The 22,285-nt window shown below is 44.0% G+C and overlaps 3 protein-coding genes across 4 annotated transcripts in view; all 3 read right to left on the bottom strand.

Moving 5' to 3' along the window:
* LOC142583619 (disintegrin and metalloproteinase domain-containing protein 10-like) overlaps positions 1-7,889 on the bottom strand; it is a 47,297-nt gene extending 39,408 nt beyond the window's left edge. The window contains exons 1-4 of the mRNA XM_075694110.1: positions 7,796-7,889; positions 3,152-3,308; positions 2,118-2,239; positions 902-1,158 (exon numbers count right to left, since the gene is read on the bottom strand). Coding sequence (XP_075550225.1) covers positions 902-1,158; positions 2,118-2,239; positions 3,152-3,308; positions 7,796-7,889 — 630 coding nt within the window. The remainder of the gene's footprint in view (positions 1-901; positions 1,159-2,117; positions 2,240-3,151; positions 3,309-7,795) is intronic.
* Positions 7,890-13,488: 5,599 nt separating this feature from the next.
* Hinfp (Histone H4 transcription factor) lies at positions 13,489-15,278 on the bottom strand. Its single transcript, XM_075693349.1, has one exon. It carries the CDS (start codon positions 15,146-15,148, stop codon positions 13,709-13,711), a length of 1,440 nt encoding a protein of 479 aa, XP_075549464.1. The 5' UTR covers positions 15,149-15,278; the 3' UTR covers positions 13,489-13,708.
* Positions 15,279-16,114: 836 nt separating this feature from the next.
* Positions 16,115-22,285, bottom strand: part of LOC142583062 (uncharacterized) — a 43,185-nt gene continuing 37,014 nt past the window's right edge. For both annotated transcript variants that reach the window (XM_075693345.1, XM_075693344.1), the window contains one exon: positions 16,115-21,073. In XM_075693345.1, the coding sequence (XP_075549460.1) occupies positions 20,785-21,073 (289 nt within the window). In that variant the 3' untranslated portion in view covers positions 16,115-20,784. The remainder of the gene's footprint in view (positions 21,074-22,285) is intronic.

Below are 22,285 nucleotides of genomic sequence, written 5' to 3'. Positions count from 1 at the left end.
GTAAAACGGTTGCGTAAAACGCACCTCCGTATCCCGCTTCAGTGCTCATGCGGCTGTATGCTTAAGGTTACGAAACAAAGCGATCGAAATGAAACGACTGGGTGACTCCGTCACCGTAAGGTTACGGAATAAAGCGGTCGTACGAAAATACGCCGGCGCTAGTGTACGGAAGTCGCCACTCGGTGCTCAAAGATGAGATTCTCACGCCAACAGCAGCTGTGGCGGACAATTTATTTATTTATTTATTTATTTATTTATTTATTTATTTATTTATTTACCCTCAGGTCCTTTTGGCGTTAGAGAGACGGTAGCACCTATTGCAAATTTCACGTAAATATTTTCAGTAATCATTGACACGGGCAAAAAGCTATCGCGTCCATGCAGACGGAAGACCAGATAGGGTGTGTATCACATAACGAAAGAGATACGGTGCGGTCAGGACAATTTATAGGCGCCGTATAGTCGCGGCTTAGCGGAACGCGATGCGGCCTATACCCGGCGCATGCCGTAAGACCACAGCTATGGCAATACTTAGCCTTGCCTTCACGATCGACGGAGTCATTCGGCCACATTTCTAATCGAGCTTCTTCATCAACCCCGTCTAGCCAGATTTATGTCCCGTGTTTAACTTTTTTCTCATTCTATCTTTATCATCAAACTGGTTGTACTTGCGAAGTCTGTATGTGTGTGCACGGCAACCTGTTCTCAGAATTATTCTCTCTCTCTCTCTCTCTCTCTCTCTCTTCATATGCCCTATTCTTCTTTGATGCTTCTCCGCCACTGGACCAACTACCTAGCCTCCTGCTATGAATCCGACAATTTTGGGGGAGTTTTCACGGTGTTCTGACGAAATAAATACGTAAACGAACTGTGTTGCTTTGAGCGCGCATACAGCACATACCTTTGAGGTAGCCTCCTGCGTTCGCCTGGCGGAGACTGCCAGCTGCTGCATCCAGCGTGCGGTCTCCCCACGTACACCGCACCATCCTGCGCGAGGCATGCGAGCGTCTTCGGCGGCGTACATCACCGAGTGAAAAGGCGTGCGTCGGGCGAAGAACTTGTGCGCCCCTTCGACGTAGAAGCGGCCCCAGCGGGATTGGATGGACCCTTCGAACACGCCGTTGTGCAGGCCACCGAACACCCGGCTGGAGGGATCGCCTGCGATTCCCGGGGAGGGGGGAATATTATTATTATTATTATTATTATTATTATATTATTATTATTATTATTATTATTATTATTATTATTATTATTATTATTATTATTATTATTATTATTATTATTATTATTAAGTAAAGCAGATTTAATTGAGCAGAAAATAATTATATATTAATATTAATTGAGCAGATTTCTGCGTGGAGTTTAACATATAGTGCTATAATAACTGCACATTGACATCATGTAGAAAAGTATTTCAGAGCCTATCGTCTGGTTTCCTTTCTTCTTTCTCTTCTAATATTCACGTACCGAACACGTTTATATGCGCCGAAGAGAAAGTGATCCCGTGGAGCTATTCCACGAACAGGGTTTCTTACGTAAGCGAGTTGCAAGTCCTGTAGTAGTGTACAGTCTAAACTTACAAATAGCGCACGGAGGAGGCAACATGACACATCGACTGTCGTGTTTGTAAATTTAGGCTGTATGCTACAGTAATTATGAACCAATTAGCTCAGGAGAAACTGTTCTTAGCAAATTGTGAGGGAAACGATGCGTTTCTTTCTATCGCCCCCCCCCCCCCTCCACTCTCCACACATGCGCGCTCCTGGCCGCATGCGAACGTAATTTTACCTGCTGAGGTCTCTTTTTTGGATTTCTCAGAAGCACATTCGCGCATAATGCAAGCAGGCTTTACATTTATGCGATAGGACACCGTGACGCACATGCATATCAGGTACGTCTTCATTGTACAACATACGGAAATTCATTTTGACAACAGAATTACATGACTACAGGGATGTTGAGCAAGCAACACTTGTGACTGATACATCTCAATATGCTATGATCATCGTTAACGCCGGAAAAGGGAAATGTGCGCAATGCGCTTGTGACGTGTCTATCGCATGACGAACGGTGAAACTTGATTTAATCTGCGAATAAAGTGGCAGCTGAGCTTGTACCGACAAGTTTGCCGCTGTAGATGTGACCGATATCCGGCTTCACTCGACCGAGCCTCGAGGTCTCGACTACGAGGTCCTTGTGAAATACGGACGCGTCTGGCCTCAGCTTCAGATGGAACAACCTGCGAAATGAACACATTTTTTTTAGTAACTCATACAAGCATTTTCCGTGTGACGTCGCTCCACAGTACGCAATCATTATGCAAAATGGTAAATTCTCAAGACGTCCTCGAACCTACTCAAATCCACGCCAATGCTGAGGCTAATATGAAGTCAGCGACTTCACTTAAGTTTGAAATAATTTTCTAGTGAGGTAGAATCATAAGCTAAAAGCTCTTCGCGCATGTTTCACGTAATGCGGCTGCGATTCAACGTTATTGCTGCCATTTGGGCGTGTATAGTGAAGCTTTGGTACGAGCAAAATTAAAAGTTGCTGATTCCCTTCACCCTCCCAATGCAATACAGGTGCTCTGAGAGACGTCTTAGTGGAGCGCTCCGAATAAATTTTGATACCTCGGGTTTCCATTTTTAAAGGCGAAGCTTAAGCGTCGTCGAAATTTTATTGACAGTGTTTCAAAATGCTCCGATATGTATAAATGTAATTGTTATACGTTTAGAGCTGTTAGATCAGCACAAAACGGAAAGAATAAGCACTTTCTCGCATGATATAAATCGGGTTCACTGAGAGTTGAATGTACCGCGCCGTAGCCGCGTAGTCAGGCGCGCCGACGCGAGGCAGTTCAAGCGCGCCATAACGTAGAGGAGCTGTTGACCGAGATCGCGTCGCGTTTCGACGCGTACGAGCCGTGCAGCACTGTCTGCGCATGCGTGGGCGCGCATCCACAAACGTACGTGTGGTCTGGGCTTAAAGAAGCGCAGTCGACGAAGCTACAAAGGAAACCCATACGGGAAACCTGTAAATGGCCTGAAAGAAATTGTGAAAGGCTAACCACAGAGAAACTTACGGAGGACCATGCCTGCCTCTATAACGCAGCATTTACTGAATCCGCGAGCTCAGTGTCGTGTGTCCTTGCCTGTCGAAGCCTTGGAAGCGGAGGTGAACGATGCCGTGCCGATGCTGCGAGTCGCTGCCGCCCAGTGATCGCCTGACGCGCACGTGGTCCCTGTGCACCGGCCGCGGCTCGTACGACAGGGGCTCGAAGTGGCGCACGAAACCGTTCAGGCGGCGTGCTGCAAACGCACGCACGCAACACTCGCGTATAGGCCAGCGGGTGTCAGTCTCGCCACACTGATTGCTTTTAACGCGATAGCGTTTAGGACCCCGTGTCGCAGGAAATCCGGCGTCCGGCTTCGGACTTCGCATCGGCAAAAAGATTTTCGAACCACGCATGTATTTTATTTAATTACACATGCTGCAGCCTCGGTGAGGCTATTGCAGGAGTGGGCAGCGAGGGAGTGAAGAGAAAGAAGAAAGGGAAAAAAACAAAATACAGGCACAAAAAATATGAATATCAAGTAAATGCAATTGTTTTCAAACATTCTTGCACAGGTAAAGAACGAATGCTTCCAGGTAGTGAATTCCAGAGTTCAATGGCCAGTAGAATGCAGCTATACCCAGGCCTTTCATACGATGAAAGGAATTGACTGAACTAATTGAATTTCTCAAGCTAAAATACGTAGAAAAATCGTAAATTACGACTCGCGCACAAACTACAGACATAATAGCTCTCGGATTGTAATTTGACTATACGAGAAAACATAATTATGTTTCACGAAAACTCAAAGAAACCTCTTCACACACACAAATCTGTCGCGGCGTCCGTCATTTTACGCGCGCCGGCGCGATGTTGTCTTGGGGTACAGTGAACTAGAAGCCTTCCAGGGGCGCTATAACGTAAAACTATTCCAAACTTTTCTATTCCAATTCTGCTATCAGCCCTCCACGATTGGTCAAAAACTTTTTTCGACCACCCCCACTTCACCTGTCTGTCACGCGACGTCAGGAAAACCGCGATACCTCCCCATCTGATATGATGTGTACACACTGATTATGTATGATTTGACAGGAAAAAGAAAAACAGTTATTTCTGATTCGACCCCTTTTCGCCATTAGCCCTCGGCTATTGGTAAAAAGTTTTCGGGCTGCACCCACTTCACCTGGCTGTCACGCGACGTCAAAACCGCAAGAACTCACCGCGTCAAAGTGACGTGTACGCGATAAAGATGCATTAATATGCCGAACAAAACTGAATTTTCTTCGGAATAGCCGCAGGCTGCCCCGTTCCGAAAGGAACAGAAGATGGCTGCCGCCGATCACTCAGACGCTGGCTATTCGCACCTGCCGGATAGCATGGGCGTATTTGCGCATAATAAAACTTCTTGCGTGGCCGTGTAACGTTTTCGAGCACTTTCTGCACGTTTACCCCCTCATTCTGCCAACTCTTCCTTGCTGAGGGTCCGTTTTAGCGGCATTCTTGAGCTTCCGTTGCGTGCCGTCGCGATTTTCTACCAGCCACCGCAAGCTAAGTAAAGGAAAGCCGACCAATCGTAGACGCCGGCACCACCCTCTTCATCCGGTTATCGACTTTCAGTGCAGTGGCTCGGCCCCATCGAATCCCTCTCCACTTGAGCGTTCTCCTCGTCTCTTGTCAGCCAATTAGAAACGACAAGCCGCTCAGTGTAGGCAATGTTATTCGTTTTTCAAGCAAACAAAAGCAAACAAAAGTGACCTCCTATGAACGAGGATAGCGTTTGATTGGTCTGTTAAGACAACCCTGCGGGTGACCGCCCGGTGCTTGCGTTGGTGGTTACGCAAATTTGACGTCAGGATATTGGAATAGAAACATATTGGAATAGTTTTACGTTATAGGGCCCCAGTTCACTATACTTGGTGGGCCACGGAGCGGCGTGCCCGGTTCCTTGCATTAACTCCAGCTGGCGCTCGCCTCCGCCGCATCGCATACCCAAAATAGAGGCCGTAGTTCCACCACAAAGCTTGCCTTCGTGCATAGCGTTCGCAGCCAGCGTTTCCAGGTTAGCATTACGGTTACATACGCTCCAGTTGCCGGGAAGCGTGAGAAGCAGTCAGGGATCTTTGAATGCTATCTCGTTCCACTCTTAAAGGCGAAGCGTCCTACAAATTTCTTTTTTGCGTCTGAAACGTGCCAAACGCTGATTCGGTAGGGATCCGATTACTTCTTCGTTAACATGACCACTACCACAACAAGCAAAGAGAAAAGAAAGAGAATTGGGGGATGTGTGTGTGTGGGGGGGGGGGGGGGGGTGCGCTGCTTTTAAAGCGAAGCTTTCTTTGCCTCTTTTCGGCTTTTACACTGCTGCTGCTGCTGTCTTGCACGCCGCATCGGGAGGTGGTTCAGGGCATGCATATACATGGTAGGAGTGTGGCAGAGAGGAAAGACGACGCGAGAAGCTCGTTTGGACATTTGCACGGCGTCGCATGTGCACAATGCCCTCTGGAGCTCCCTAGGTGTCGCCCCAATACCCTCTTGACGGCTGTAATTATCCGCGACCTCCCGCAAAATCATTGCAGAAACTGCAGCGTGCAACCGTCCAGAGGGGTCCCTTCTGGACAGTTGCACGCTGCAGTTTCTGTAATGGTTTTGCGGAAGGTCGCGGATAATTACAGCCGTCGAGAGGGTAGGGGAGGTGGACAGAATGTTAGAGAGGATGTAGGGGAGAGCAGGCAGGAGAATGGGTAGAACCGACGCAGCCACGAAACGAGTGAATAACAGCCTTGCCAGTCTTCGCTCGCAATTCGCATATATGTGGGGAAGGCGGGAGGGGGAAAACGCGACGTGAGAATGCGAGGAGACGCGACGCTACTATTGTAGACACGACAGTGGTTGCAAGGAAAACGGTATAAATTTACGCTCAAGGTACGATGCGGCACATTTCTGCTACTTCTGAAAAACAAACACCATGCAAATATGTCGAGCGGACAACTTACGCGTGGCGTGCAGAAGCAGAGTAGCATCAAAGCATCGTAACGTCTAGGCGACATCGTAGTACCGTAGCATCTGGGTGTCGCGCGTCATTTCAGCACTTATGTGCCCACCGTGGTAGCTTTTGGGCTATGGCATCCCGACCACGGCAGCCACATTTTGACGGGGCGCGAAATACAAAAACGCTCGTGTACTTAGATTCAGGTATCTGTTAAAGAGCCACAGGGGATCAAAATTAATCCCTATTCTGCCACTAAGGCATGCCTAACAATCCGATTGTGGTTTTGGCCCGTACAGCCGGTATAATTCAATTAAATTTTAACACTTCTACCGCGATGCGATTTGCCGTGTGAAGCAATGGCAGTACTAATCTTCTCGGAGGTTATGAACAATAGCGCACAACGCCTCAAGCAAACATGTCTCGCAGTGTTCTGGGTACTACATAGACAAACAGCAGTTGTGCACGCAACGTCACATTTGCCATAAACTCACCACTCCAGTATTGCACTAAACGCTGCAGAAATGAAACATCCGCAGTCAAAATCACCGCCACTTATTGTCACTCAATGCAAACATCACAGAAAGCTTCGCTTACGTCGATTCCCACAGTGCGTGGGATCTGCATATTTTTTTTTTCATTTCTATAGCAGTTGTATGGGCACCCCAAGCGAATTTCTGCCGTCGGCGTCGCCGGGAAGCTCCGTTTAAAGTCCAAGGGCGATAACACCGTCACCGCACGCCCTGGTGAGCCGGAAGTGGCCTTTTCTTCTACGTGTGGAAAGATTGTTTTGAGATGCAATTTTCTAGTGTTTCTAATCCTCTTTAGTGAGTTTTTCCTTTTACTCTTTTACTTTTTTTATATATATACACCGACTAGTCATGCTTGTAAAGTGCCGCAAGAGTATCTTCAAGCTGCAACTTTCTATCCCTATCTCATTAAATAGTGCACGTTTTATGTAAATCTCATATTGACCCGTGTACATCGCTTATGTCCTTCATGTGATCGTTTTTCACCGTTTGACCCCTGTTACAACGTTATCGCTCGGCGAAAGAGGCGCATTCCTGTATCGGAACTTTCTCGAATGTTGTCGCCGATTATATAGCGGAAGAATCTTTGCCTAATCAGATTGCATGCGCAAAGAGAATAGCGCTGTGCATTCTAAAACATGCGTGAACCCCGGCGATATACAACGCTGGAAGGTACGATTAGTCAAATAGCCGACGCGTCTAAACCATATTTTTACGACAGGCGATTGGTCTCGTCGCTGCCGTTGTGCTTTGAGTGTTATTTCTCTGGGCTTAAGTTCGCCCATTAATTAGTTACTTTCTTACCTCGCGCTTTTGGCAGTGCCTTATTCTACATTGTCACGACAGCGCGATAATATATCGATACAATGCACCTATTTATTTATCGGAGCAGATAACTTGCACTGAAGGAACTCTGCTTTTCTTGGGTGAGGCTTGAACTGAACTCTACCAGATAACCAGCGTACCATGTATAAGGGTCGGAATATAACATTTCAGGTCTAAACGTTAGCACTATACTGGTTCTATAGGAAAAAGGCAAAGCTGACGTCACGGAAAGCGGAATGCTTGCAACATGCGCTCACGGGCGGTGTTTTGGACGTGCTGAATAAGGCACTATATACAGAAGATACTTAGGACGAATCAGACCGAACTCGAGAACCCGAACAAAAAGAAAAGTAGAATTTTGTGACCGGAGCAGCTTTTGTCATGCGCTTCTGTTCCACGTACCTTGAACAAAGCCCGGAAAACAGGTCAGTAGGAGCAGCAGCAGCCCACCATAGAGCATGGCCGTCATCTTTTTCTTCTTCTTTGCATTTTCCATGCTGCACTTTGGTTTTGCTCGGTGCCTGACGCTATGGCTAGACCCACTACGGGGTGTCGACTATGAATCGGCTGGCAGTACTAGATGTAGATGCAGATACTTGGAAATACTGGCACGTTCCCATCCTGTATTCTCTTCCCCCACACATTTCCTTTTTTCATTCCCTCGTAACCGTGGCTGAGTTAGTGGAGATCGAAAAACGTTATATGCTTGTTTTCAAGTTCTTTTTTTTTTCAAATATAGCACTAATGAAGTTTATATTTTGAGGAAATGTTAAGGGTGATATCCAGACACATTTTGAAGTGCTTGAGTCAATAGGGGGGAAAACAAAAATTGCTAAAGCGTTGTTTGTGATCTGTTTAGATAGGGGTACGTTATATATGGAACGCTTACGAAGTTTCCTTTCTGCCTTTAGGGGACCAATGATGACAACAGCAATAATGTTACACACACACACACACACACACACACACACATACACACACACACACACACACATATATATATATATATATATATATATATATATATATATATATATATATATATATATATATATATATATATACGGGACCCTGTTATGGGTCATGTGTGCCGCAGACTTGAAGTATGTAGACTGATTATGTGCCTTGAAAACAATGACTGAATTCTTGTTTTCTCCCAATTTTCATACGTTATTTGCGAGACACGTCGTTGGTTTTCCCAGTTCCTTCGGTGAAGTATGTGACGCACGTTGCAGTGGAGTACTCCACTGATGCAAATGATGACCAAGTTTTATATATCCGTGTTTGTTATGTCGAAGTTTGACATCTCTCTTTGATTGCCTCTACTTTTGGACGCTTTCTCAAGGGTGCTTGTGCAACAAATGATCTTCCTTGTAACACAGCTTGCTGTAGTCGTTTTATTCTTCATTCCTTATGTTTGTTTGTTTGTTTGTTTGTTTGTTTGTCTGTTTGTTTGTTTCCAAGAGTGGTTCATACCCGCTATGGGGGATTGGCCAAAAGATCGCTTGATTTTTAAGAAAAAGATTCCTTGCGCGAAGCTTGACTTTTTTCTCTTTGGAATGATACTGAGTCTTTTAAATGTCAGCTTTGTACCATTCTCAAAGCAGTAACAGTGGCATTAACTAGATGGAAGCAAGAAATGTATCAGGACAAAGCATCCCCCTGACACCTTTCTTGTGTCCATATTGTTGATGCTACAGATATATTACAGTTTAAAAGGGTACTGACACGAAAAATCCATACCCTGCTTCCCCCCCCCTTTTTTTTGTTTATTCTTTAATATAGCTGTCGACCCCATATAGTGTCGCGCCAGAATTCCTTTGATGAGCCAAAAAATCCCCAATTATATCCTCCTTTAGGGTGACTATTTCAAAATGCGGGCCAAAAGGAGCGCGAATTCTTGACATATGGTTTGCTGACAAGTCATCTCTGCACGTAACGAAAATCGGAGGTATAATGGTCACAAACCACTGAGGCACGAGCCGAGCCTGATCCAGTGGTCGCAAGCCGAACAATGAGCTGCAATAATGCCACATAACCATTGTTTCCAATTTCACTCTGTGCTTTTCTGCATTCGACACGGGATATAATAAGCTTGGTTCCCTGCTGTCGTTTCGATGATGATGATCTGTTGGCATCCCCTTCTAAGCGGGCCGGTGACAAATAGTCACGTAGACTGCTTTGAGCTAATCAGGTAATTTATACATGCTTATCAGTATAGAATTTTGCTTATTTCTTCTTCATTGTTTCTCTATTTCCTAAAACCCATATATGTAGCTGCCTTGTAGCTATATTTAGCAGGTATATAGAGGTTCATATAGCAGGTCTATATAGTTGTATAGCATAGGTAACCACCGAAGCCTGTAGCGAATCCGGTCCCTATCAATCTCTTCCCCTTTTTTATTTTTTTATTGCGATAGCAATTATATGGACACTCAGACGAAGCGGTCTACTAACACCTGCCCCTTAGGGTGACATCGGGCTCCCTGGACGCCTACGAGCGGTACCGGAGCTCCGGTGTCACCCATCACGGACAATGAAAGTTTTCTCACTCACTCCAGGCTCATTTCTGCCGTCGCCGTGATGTTCCGTATGAGTGAAAGCGTGTGAGGGTGAGTGAGCGGACGCGGTTCAATTTCGCTGCGCGAGCGAGGAACGCGGCCCTGATGCGTGCCCTCTCCTGTCGCACTCGAGGCAGCGGGGTGAGGCGAGGGAGGAAGGGCGTTCTTCTCCGGTGGCTACTACGCTGCCTAAACTTCCTCCTCGCCCGCCCGCCGTACAGTGGAGACAACCAGAGAGAGACACAAACACACAGAGACAGCGCTGTCTCTGTGTGTCTGTTTCTACGTCCTCGTTGAATCACGCTTACACATTCTATCACTGTTAATTTAGTTAGTAAGCGAATGTTTACAAGTTCATACAGCCAATAAAACTACTATCTTTACTTCGCACAGCTATCTCCTAATTTGCTTTCGCAATCGGTGCTTCGCCTTTCTGGCGGCACGGCGATTTTTTCACGGATAATTTAAACGTCGCTTGCTTATCTCGACTGCTTACCGGTTAATGCATGCTTCTATCCTCTTTGAATCCCAGCTCTTCCGGAAGGTGGGCGTTACCTACAGGTCTCGCTGGATCAATACCTTCGCATTGCATTAGGATGTGACAAGTTGTCTCCGGATTTGTGCAGAACGTGCGCAGCGCCCTTCTCACGTTCTCCCGCCTATCTCCCGTTATATGAAGCTTTTGACAAGGCGATAACAATGCGGCTTCGACTACTACACCGACCCGCATCAGTGGCACCGCGCGACTCCCCTTCCCTCAATTTTTGTGACGCACGGAGGTTGCCTTTGCAAACAAATTTTATGCAAAAAATTCCGCGCGGTTTTTGAATTCACCACATTAAATGACGTTATATTTCTTTGCTTGTTGCGTGTTTGAGGAATTGAGGGCGTCATACCATGATTACAGAGTCATCGGCTAACAGACAAAAAAAAAACAAAAAGAAAATAGGCGGGACGGAAATTTCGTGTCAGTTTTCCTTTATTATGAACAAGAAGAGAGAATGTATTTCTCTCCTCCATATTCGTTTTTAACCAGCTTTAGTTTGCACCAGCAGACTTTTGGCGGATTCCCCAGAATAAAGCAACAGTAACCGACTGTTGACAGTAACCAACAATCTTGCATTTATTTTGCACAGTGCCTGAGTGTTTGCACCCCATCATACACAATTAAAAATGATATTGTTAGATTAACATTACCTTTGCGAGATATGAGCTGTGCAAATTTTAAATGTTATATCACTCCAGAAGAAAGATGCCATTGTGCCATCATCGTTAAATCTTACTGCTATGTATACTACAAGAGATTAAGTGTGATGCTTCTTGCTTCCAGGGAACTGTAACAGCATGTCAAATGTCGTTTTTCATGATTGCAAAGAATTTTTAAGCCATACTAAATACGAATGAGCAGTCATGGCATCAAGTCGAGTATGAATAGAATATTTTTCTAATCTTGAATTTCCATATAGACCTTGAATAGTTCTTAAACAACAACCCTAGTCTGGGACTTAAACAAATTTACCTAGAAGCCTCCTTTCTTTTTCTTTTTCTTCAAAAGTAGCATGCTTCAGTGTCCATGGTTACTGCCATGGTTGCTTTGTTTTGGCCTTCTGATCCATGCCTTATTTTAGTGAAGCATTATGCGTAAAGTCTTACATTAATAAAAAGGTGGGTATAGGCATGGCAATTTAAGAGTAAAAATTGACAAGAAGCCTTTAAGAAATCATATGGTTTTGCACTGGCTTCATCACCAATATGAGTAACCAACACCACACAATTCTGCATACGAATGAACACGTCACAGGTTCCCACACATAAATTTAGCACGAATATGATACATCAGCACACCTAACCTTCCCACTATACTTTCCTGTGAATGGCTGAAACAGGGATGAGCATTGGTTGACAGATATCACACAAACATGTTTGACCACAACAGTTAGATTAGGCAAGTGAACCATAATATTTGGGAATTCGTTCATAGAAGAACTTCAGATATTTCTAGTTCACTTGTGCAAGCAAATGCACTGCTTAGCATTACCTGTGGAAAGCTATTCACTACATCATGTTTTAAAGGAGCATTGACATGATATTCTCAATGTTTTTTTTTAATGTTCAGTGAAGGTCCAAAGCCTTTCAACTCCCAGGAAAAAATTCTCATAGGAGTCAGAGTGCGCTAAAATTATCCTATATTTGTTTCTAAAAAGCAGTTTCTATTTTGGCACCCAGGAGCATAGTGCATCACGAGTCATGACACACTAATTTGCTCCATTCCTGCGATTGCAGCAGCTTCCACGCACAGGCGCCTCCAGAAGTGTGTGCAGCAATCGTTTCCTTTTTTATAAGCGACATCATTGTACCTATATCAATTGCTACGAGACATCAGCAAATATCGCTTTGTGTCCTGATGTCCCAATAATGCTGATGGCATTGCACTTCAAGACTGACTTTAGTGTAAAGTTTTGAATAATTCGCATACATTGTCCAACCCATACTTGCTAAGGGTCATCCCTTTACTTATAAGTGTGAGGAACTGACTTGAATTAGGTTCTGTTGTCTGAGCAATTGAAGAAATGAAAACAGCAATCTAGGTTGATTTTAAGTTAAATCATGGCTAAAGATAACTTCCTAGAATAATTGGCATCTATGTACAGTGAATAAAGTCATTTATAGTTGTCATCTTCATGGTGTACGCTTTTCTTATGCACCTTCAGTGGGGACTCTCTTTTCACCTGCTGTTTTAGTATACCTGTGGCATAGAGCAGTGAAGTAAAAAGCAATTAAAATGTCAAGCTTAGAACGACAGAAAGCTGAGCTAGTTGGTAAGGACTCATTATGCAAAATAGAAGTGAGGCATGCAGACAGGACACACGAATAGAGAAGTGGACAACACGAACGCCGACTATCAACTGAAAGGAGCACTGAGGCAAAAAAAGAAAGAAGACACAAAACTCATCTGCGCATGCTCAGGAATGGTAGCACCACGTGTCAATCGGGTACACGTGCCGGTCTACGTGAGAGATAACTGTTAAGGCACTTAATCTCTTCCTATGTAAAGTAATCGAAGGCTGACTCACACACGCACTTCCACCATTATAGATATGCCATGCCTCCACCATAAGACGCGTATCTTCATTCTTATGCCTGTACAATATCGTGCATTCATCTAACTCTGGCGTGCAGTTACAATCTCGGCAATGTAGCGAAAGATTAGAAGGCGATCCACCGGTTAACGACCTTTTATGTTCCATTAGCCTCTGATTGATACACCGTCCCGTTTGTGCTACGTAGAACTGGCCACAGCTAAGGGGAATTTTATACACCACACCCATACGACAGTCAGTAAAACTGTTGTTCTTATTGTGCTTTACCGGACAAATATCTGTTCGTTTTTTGCCTTTTACCCGCTCCTTTTTATTCTGTACGGCAGCGCATATCTTACCTAGCTTATTGGGAGCAGTGAAAGCAACATTAACATCATATCTACTAGCAACATTTTTAAGCCTTTTAAACAAGTAACGCAAGGAGGGGACAACAGTTTCAGGAACCATTTAATAAATACCAAGCCCATTTTGCTTCTACCACTGTCAACCATATATGTTGGTGCCACATTTGTTGCCAAAGGACCCAAGGAACCTATATCACTGCTGGAAGCACAACAGTGTCAATTCGCAACTTCAGTACACATGTAAACATTCAAAGTTAAGTGTGCACCTTGGAAATGCTTGTCCCCAGGACCCCTTGAAATTGCAATTGATTATATGTGCACATCTGAGCCAGCAGAACTCTCTTCACTGAGTTCGGTCGTAGGGTGTGTTTGTATGCTTTGTGCAAGTTCAAAGGGCTGCTCAGCCAACACCTGGGCCACCTGTACAACTGTCGAACCATCTTCGTTTGTCTGGACAATTTGCACCAACTTCACTGGTTGCTCTGATACTTCATCAGTCACTGCAGTGGTAAGAACTTGAGGCTCAGATAGAGTGCTTGCTGTGTCGGTGTTCATTTCTTCTGGAATGGCTGCACTGGCCGCGGCAAGGTCAAGGCTCTCATAACGAACTGTCTGCACTGTGAAAATGTTGTCCTTGTTGCAGAAGTAATTGAAGCGCGTGTGACCCGATGGCCACTTGAAGCGGTGCTGGGAGACCAGATGCCGTGACAGCGAGTTTCCCTTGGAGTACTGCTTCTGGCAGATATGACACATGTAGATGCCCTTAGGGCACTTGAGGTGTTCATCACGTATGTGGTTACGCAGAAAGTGGCTGCTACGCTCGGCGAAATCGCAACCATCGTACGGACACGCATAGCCCTTGTTTGAATGCGTCAGCAGATGCTTTCTCAAGTCGCACGGTTGCTTTGCAGCGTAGTCGCACAGGTCGCAAGCGTAAGGCCGCAGGGACGAATGACGCCACTGCATATGGCCCTTGACCGCCGAAGGCGTCGGGCACGTCATGTCGCACAGCGGGCATTTGTACTGGTTCACGTGCAGCCGCATGTGGTCCCGCAGAAGGCGCTCTGAACTGAAGCTGCGACTGCAGTAGATGCAACTGTGGCTAGATCGCTCGTCCTGGCGCGCAAAGTGGTCCAGTAGTTTCGTGCGCGACGAGAACACGCCGCCGCAGTTCGGGCATGCCAACCTTTTCTCCTGCGTGTGCGTACGAACGTGCTCCCTCAATTTGTACATCGTAGCAAAGGTAGCCTCACAGGAACCCCAACCGCAAGCGCAGGGCAACTTCGACGACGACCGCGCCCCGCCGCACGACTCTTCTGCGTGGCAGCTGACGTGCATGTAGAATGCTTCGGGATTTTCGAAGCAGTCATCGCAACCTGTCCACTGGCACTGGTACTTGTCGGGAGTTTCGGAAATGATGTTGCGAGAGCCCTTGTCCATTAGGCAGCGCATAGTTTGCGCATTTTGTCTGTCCAAAAGGTTCTGGCCGTAACATTTAATTTTACAATGAAAAGCATGATAAAACACATGCGTGCGTAACTCGGAGGTATTACTCAGCGCCTCGGCGCAGTCTCGCCAAGGACACATGTTTGTTTCCACAAAAGTTAGGTCATCGTCCAAGTGCTTCCTTACGTGCTGGTAATATACAGGGCTGTCGTCGCACGAGAAGTCGCACTGGTCCCATTCACAGCGAAGCAGCAGCTTCTCTTCCTTGAAGGCAACATTAGCAGTTGTCTTTTTGCGTATCATTGCCTTTCGAACGAAGATGAAACAACGCGACGGCTAGGATCACATTTCAACTGCTTAAACTACCAAAAATCCTGCTACACACTTTTCCCACCAATTTTATCCGCGTTTATCGGTTTGACTTGCATTGGATTGGCTTGAAATGCCATTGACAACTACAATACGGCATTTCTTGGAGAGGGGGACATTTGTGTTAACTATAAAAAACGCACATTAAGACGGAAATTTGGGAGAAGTTTGTGCAGAAGTTTCTCACTTTAATTCTTATAAATGTCCTCACTTTATGTCCAGCCTCCGTGATTCGAACATTATTGAGGTTTCGGTCAGTGGTTTCGGTCCGTCCGCACACGACGATCACCCTTTCCGTAATAGTGAGAAAGTAAAATAAGTTTTTAATGTTTGGTTATACTGTACACAGTCCTCTTTGGAATAAAAAAGAAGCGAGATATAAAATGGTGTGCAGGCGGGTTCCAATAAATTAAAGGCATAATGCTGCACCATAATAAGCCTTTAATTTTCATGGGCTTCAAGAGCTATAGCTTGCGTGATGCCCCTTGGGCGAGTAATGTGTCACGTGAAGAACTAATTCAGCAATATTCAGAGTAATCCATTTATTTCCTGGCCAGTACCGCATTGTGAATATGATCCGTATGTCCTTGCTAGATTAAAGAAAAATATATTGTGGTGCGGCATGGTGCTTCATTGAATTGTCATGGTGCAATCTATACTGCTTTTTGACATTTGTCTGAACCTTTAAAACAGACCTGCAAAAGAAAGAGACCTGTTTGTGTGGTAACATTATGCTTTTAACCAAAGATGCGGTGGGGGTGCAGGCTGTCATTAAAAAGCTTGGTTCAATCATGTTTTTAACCATGCAGTACAAACTGGTGCACTGCCTTTTGCCAGGCTAGCAGGCGCCTCACTTCGTGCAAGCATTCTTTGCATGCAGGAAAAAGCATGACTGCCACAACAGAGTGAGAGAAAATTTAATGATACGAAGTGCAGAAAGATTGGCCTGAGGTACATTCATCTAGCTGGCTAATCTGCACTGGGGCAAGAGGGAAGAGCAGCATGATGGGTGAAGATGACGACAGAAGGAGGATGTAAAACATATAGCAAACAATTAGGTCTACTCAAAGCCCATAGTCCACACACATACTTTTTAAAAAGTAAAGTAAGGTCTGAGCTGAAAACTAGATTTAACGTCTTGCTGAGGGGCCAAAATAACATCCTCCGACAATGGTGGGCTGTCGAGGCACATAAGATCACTGCTCAGCTTTTTGTCACTTTTCCATGTACTGAGGGACACAGCACATGACCTATAGCCTCATACATATGTGCGTCCACTCAACAGCACAGCAGATATGATTTATTCCAGAGTTTTCATTCTTTTGTTTATTCATTGCACATGATGCAACACACAAGGTGGAGTTTTCCATATGTAGCATACATACGTAACAATCCTTTTATTATTTCCCGACAACATAAGAAAAATAAAGGGAACCAATTATTTGCACATTTAAATTGAGGTCATAACTTCAAGGTATACCTATCTGGACAAACGAAGAGAAGAGAGATGTCTTCTTCACCAATTGAGAGAGAGAAAGAATGAGAACAACAGTGAATTAAGACAACTCCTCAGAATTCAGTAAAGTATGGCAATACTGTCCTAAGACCACACAGCAGTGCATCAGATAAATTGTATTGCACTCATATATGTATAAAGAAAAATTGAGGAAAACACGAAGCTGCATGAAAATATGCTTACAGAAGGCAATGCAACAATAACGTTGTGTGCATTTAACTCTCTTGACTAGAATAAAACTGCAGCTAATATCACATCGTTGAATATAAGAAAGGAACATTCATAACAACTCACAATGAAATTGAAGCACAAAACATGGCTTGGGCTATAGAGTATGAAATAGGTAAAAATTACAACAGCTAATCAATAAATGGAACATCATTTCATCTACCTGTGCTCCACCATGGTAATTGCCTCATCCAACAGATGTCTCTTTTCTGAAGTGCACAAAGACGCGCACAATTGCAGCCAAGAATGAGTGCTAATGAGCTGCCACATTTTAAACACAATCAAAGGGAGCATAGTATGTCATCAGCTGCATCTTCATTGCAACTGAGCCTGTCTAAATAGTATCCAAGGCGTACCAGCAATATATAACACCGTAATAACCTACTGAAATTATACAGGTATCAAAAGTACCAATTGGGCGGCAGTAAACAACTTGGCAAACTATGGTGATGTTATCCATTACTAAGCCCTAGCATTGCTTTGGGATATTGCCATGACTCAGTCAATCTAATTTCATTACCCTTTCTCCAGTTATTTTCTTGTATGACTGTTTCTTGAAGGTCAAACAAAAACAGTTCAAATTTACATGTGCTAAAGATAAGAATTCACGCTGTTGCTATGTTTCTCCACATCTAGTGATTCCCATCAACAAATACTTTATCTGTAAACAGTAAAATGATTATCAAATCATAACAGTAACACCCATTTCCTATTCATTTTAAAAATTATTTTTCACAATCATGAAAGCGTAGCACATTTATACAATGCAGCTCAAAATGCAATGCACTAAGAAAAGTAACAGACGGTTTTGCTATGTTATTTCTATAGCTCCTGTCATTTGTCAACAATTCCGCCACAATTCCCGGAATAACATCGGCTCGTTCAAGTAACCATAGATATTTGCTAAACAATAACTGGAAATCATGTTTGTATACTCTAGACATCTGTAAGGTATTTTCAAATTCCTGACAGACTTTCACTTGGATCGACATAGGCAAGCATATTGCATGCCAGAAGTCCAAGTTTATTCATCTTAAGCAAAAAAGTCAATATTAAATTCAATCGCATGTGGGTAATCCAATGCCTTTAAAACCACATAGTTTCAGTTTGCTCGCACTTATATGCAAGCAACAACTGGGTCACAAATGGGTGTTGGCCCAAGACACAGGTGTAAAGTTAACATGGTGAATTTTACCAGTTGTAAATATGCCTTATATACTCAATGTGATTAAGATTTATCACATGGCATCTTTTAATTTACAACTTTTATTTAAATTTTCCAATAATTCTTATTACCTATTCAGTTTCATGAGAATATGTATTCATGAGAACATGAATGGTTGAATACGTTTAGATCTGGGTCAGAGTTCGCACATTTATTTCTATTACTGACATTTTACCCATAATTTTTCTTTGGAAGAGACGACGAAAGAACGTGAAGTGGCAGAACCTTCATTTTGTGAAATGCCAGAACAGCAATTAGTAAGCATCCATTGTATGCACATCCACTGGGAATATTATGTAAGCTTCCATACATGTGCATATAATGCCATGAAGATCTCCTTCGGATAACCAGTATGAATATTCCTGTATAATAAGACATTCAAATCATAATAGGATGTTTCTTGGATTACCATGGTCACTTGGGTCAGCATGACAACAGCATGAGTGGATTGATTCCTAGCTACTCTTGATGCCAGCAGTCTGCACCGATACTAATGGTCACATCATTGATCAAAACATTACCACCATTCACTGCATTAACAGTGATCAATTTGGTGGACACTGCCCAATTCAGCCATCAGGTGAATTATCTCAGAAACAGTTATCCCCCAGCAAGAGAAGCAAACTCACAGAAATGACACATCGTTTTTTATAACAAGCAAACAACTGCAGTAAGACTAACTACATGGCTGTCATGATGCAAGCCAAGAACAACTACCCCATGGCCAGTGAAAACTAGTAAACTTGCATTGAGCACTATAAAGCCTGCAGACTTCTTAGAGACCAGGAATGCCATTACACATTGCAACCACTTAAAGAGCCATTCTTTGCGCACCATCGGGTTGTTTGTCTGGCTACATGGCAAAAGGCCAGCAGAATCTGACAATGACTCCGAGAAGAGAGCATACCGTACATTAGAAATTTGCCTCAGGATTGCAAAAGTTACCATGTGTCCATGCCACAGGAATACTACCTGGTGAGAAATGCGTTGTCATCGTCTATGCGAGTTATCTTAACAAGCACTGTGCCAACAAGGGAATGCTGAGATATGGAATGTTCAGCTTGTTTTGAATGCTGTTTGGCTTATAACAGACACAAATAAAGCTTTTTAGGAATTAAGTTTTCACAACAAGCCTTCGCCTTTCCATAATAAACTTTGCATTAAAGTTCATTTGCATATACAGTCGAACCCATTTTTAACGAACTTGCTAGTTCTGCAAAAAGTGGTTGTTGTATCAGCAGTTAGTTATGTGTAAACTCAGCCTTCAAAACAGGAGAAAATTAACAACACTGTAGCTAACATCAGCAGTTATGATTTGACAGCACTTTCGTCTGACACCACCTTAATTTTTGTTCCTGCCACTTTTTAACATCTAACTGCAAGGTTTTTTAAAAGTGTCATCTAAAGAACAAAATGCGTCGTTGTGGCTCCTTCGAAACGGCACCCGGTTGGTTCCAATTAACTGCCATTTTGAAACAGCTAACACATTTGCCGCCATTTTTTGTGTCCCACCATCATCGGGACACAAGCGTATTCTGCATACGATAGTGAGGCATTCTAGTTGGCTTCCGGCATTCTAGCTTCCCCAAATAGCTTGTCACCAGCCAGTCTGATGATCTTACTGCTTTGGCTGCTAAGCCTAATTAGCATCGTTTCGTTGGGAGTTGGCAACAAAAGTTGTGGTTTTTTGCCATTTGACATGACAACAACTTTGTTCATGGCCGATTTGATTGCAGCACAGCACGCGCTATTCATGCCGGAAACATTGTGCCAATTCATGCTGGAAAACGAAATCTCTGTCATTATTTTAATGCTAGAAGTAGGGCTAGTTGGCAATACTGCAGGGAAATGCAAATAATTGCACAAGTCCAAAAGGTGTTTGAAAAATCAGTCAGCGACTGTATTTGACATTTTTGTTGCCAGGATATATAAATTTTAAGGCACCTGCAAACCAATATTTGCTTCGCTATAACCAATACCAAGTTGGGTACATTTTCAATTTCGTTATAGCAGTAGAACACTCTATGAAAATAAAGTGTGGCCAACTAAATTTTATATTTACTTCGTTATATCAGATAATTCATCATATAATCGTGTTTGTTATATAGAGGTTCAACTGTATTAATCTAAGGAATGCAGCACATTGTAAATTTTTTTGGTAGAGATTAAATCATTATTACAGACAGAATACAGGTCACTCCATCAGCAGTGCCTGTTTAATGTTCAATTTATTTTGCCTCTCAGAGAAAAACAATCAGAAGCCACTGTTTGCTAACATTCCCTTGCATGCAGCAGGACTGTAGTGCTGCTTTTCTCTCTAGGTAATTGTAAGTAAGTATCTCTACAACCCCTTCACTCTTCTGTGAACTAAAAGCATAACTCAGACATGTAGGCAACATAAACATTGTGCCGAATTTATATGCCTGACAGTAGCTTCAAAAGCATATACAAATACAATGCACAAAAGATGGCAACACAGACTCAACAGCGTTCATGCCCCACTGCCACACTCCATCCACCATATACAATGACACAGCTAACCTCGTGATTTAACACACATAAATAGCAACATTCATTTGCACGTCTTTGGACAAGCCCTTCCTACAGATGTGAGGAGTCCCTGCAGGAGTTCAGCACCTCCTGGTAGTCCTGTTCGAGCACGCGGTCTAGCAGAAGGCAGTCAATCTGCCGATCATCGAGAGTGCCACCGGTGCCTGTGCTTAGGAGACTGTCAGTGTCAGAGCCTTCCTCGACTGTCTGCAGCCTTTGGGAAGTCCCGTCCAGAGTGAGTCTTCGAGCTGCTTTTGCCAATGATGCCTCAATATCCAAAGCAATGACTGGTGAAAGGTCTTCGAGGGTGGCAAGGGTGGCAAGGGGAACACCAGGGGCACTGTGTGGGTGAAAAGAAAGGCCACTTAATATCAATGAAGGTGTCAATACTCAACCATAGTTGAACCACAATAACTCGAACTAAAATAATCCAAGATTCTGGACTGTTGTAAAATTGAACAAGTTAAAGAAACAGGCAGGATCTATTCGAGCATCATGGTCAAAGTCAAGCGATAGCTTCTCGGTAGACCTGCAGAGGTAAGCTGCTGAGTAGACTTATTGGTTAGCTCTACTGGATAATGCTATGAGGCGTGTGGATGATGCGATTTGTGATGATGTATTGCCTCCAGGATCGGCTTGTACTACAAACAACATTCAAGCCATTATGAGGATACATATCATGCACTGGTGTCAGGCTTGGCTCACCAAGTCCGCTGACTGTGAACACTTTGATTACACAGTCTCCAGGATCGGCCTAATTAGCTTAGCAAGACAGCCATCCCAGCAAAATGGCAGAATTGTATTTTTTGCGTGTATAACCCACACTGAGGATATAAAAAATTTAGGAGTAAAATCGGGGTGCAGGTTATATGCAGATGCTGCCTTGAGGTGGGTGGCACTTGCCACACTGTCAAGAAGCCACACCATAAGGCAAAAATCACCCCTCGAGGCAAAGCTCGCATATAACCGACACTGATTATATCGGGGGTTTCCAATTATATTCGGTGCTTCGGGCAATCTCTGCCGAGTATGAACAATCCTTCGGCAACTCTGTATTGCTTTACATTAGTGTGCATAGTTAGATTCTTTTTCTCTGGTCCCCCAACTGCACCTTTTCCTTAAAATCGTGACTGCCTTAATCATCATCACTCTATTTTTAAATGGGCCCTGAACCGCTTTTTATCAAAGTGTAGACAGGCATTTGAAGTGAAAATAGGCTATTTCATAAATACTTTGATGCAAAACGTACTCCAATGCGTTCAGCAGAAGCGGAATTATTGGCAATCAAACACAGCCTTCGCTGTGCTACCGTTTCTTCTTCAATGACTTGCACTGCGAAGGCTATGGCAGAGTGGGGCGTGCCCACAATGCTCCCCCTTCTAGATGTCCCCCTGGTGCGCAGTTAAAATTTTATTTTGGATGTTAACGTAGACGCTACGACTTCAGATTTTGGTGCCTATGACATGCTAAACATAAGTCAAACGCGGTTGTCCTCAGCGAGCTGCAGTGTGCTTAGCCAGTGTACTCGTAGCGGAACCCCGCGATGGCCGCA

The sequence above is a fragment of the Dermacentor variabilis genome, chromosome 5 (genome assembly GCF_050947875.1).
Source record: "Dermacentor variabilis isolate Ectoservices chromosome 5, ASM5094787v1, whole genome shotgun sequence".
Classification (NCBI taxonomy): domain Eukaryota; kingdom Metazoa; phylum Arthropoda; class Arachnida; order Ixodida; family Ixodidae; genus Dermacentor; species Dermacentor variabilis.
Note: the sequence above shows the minus strand (reverse complement) of the source record. Positions and strands in the feature narration are given on the sequence as shown.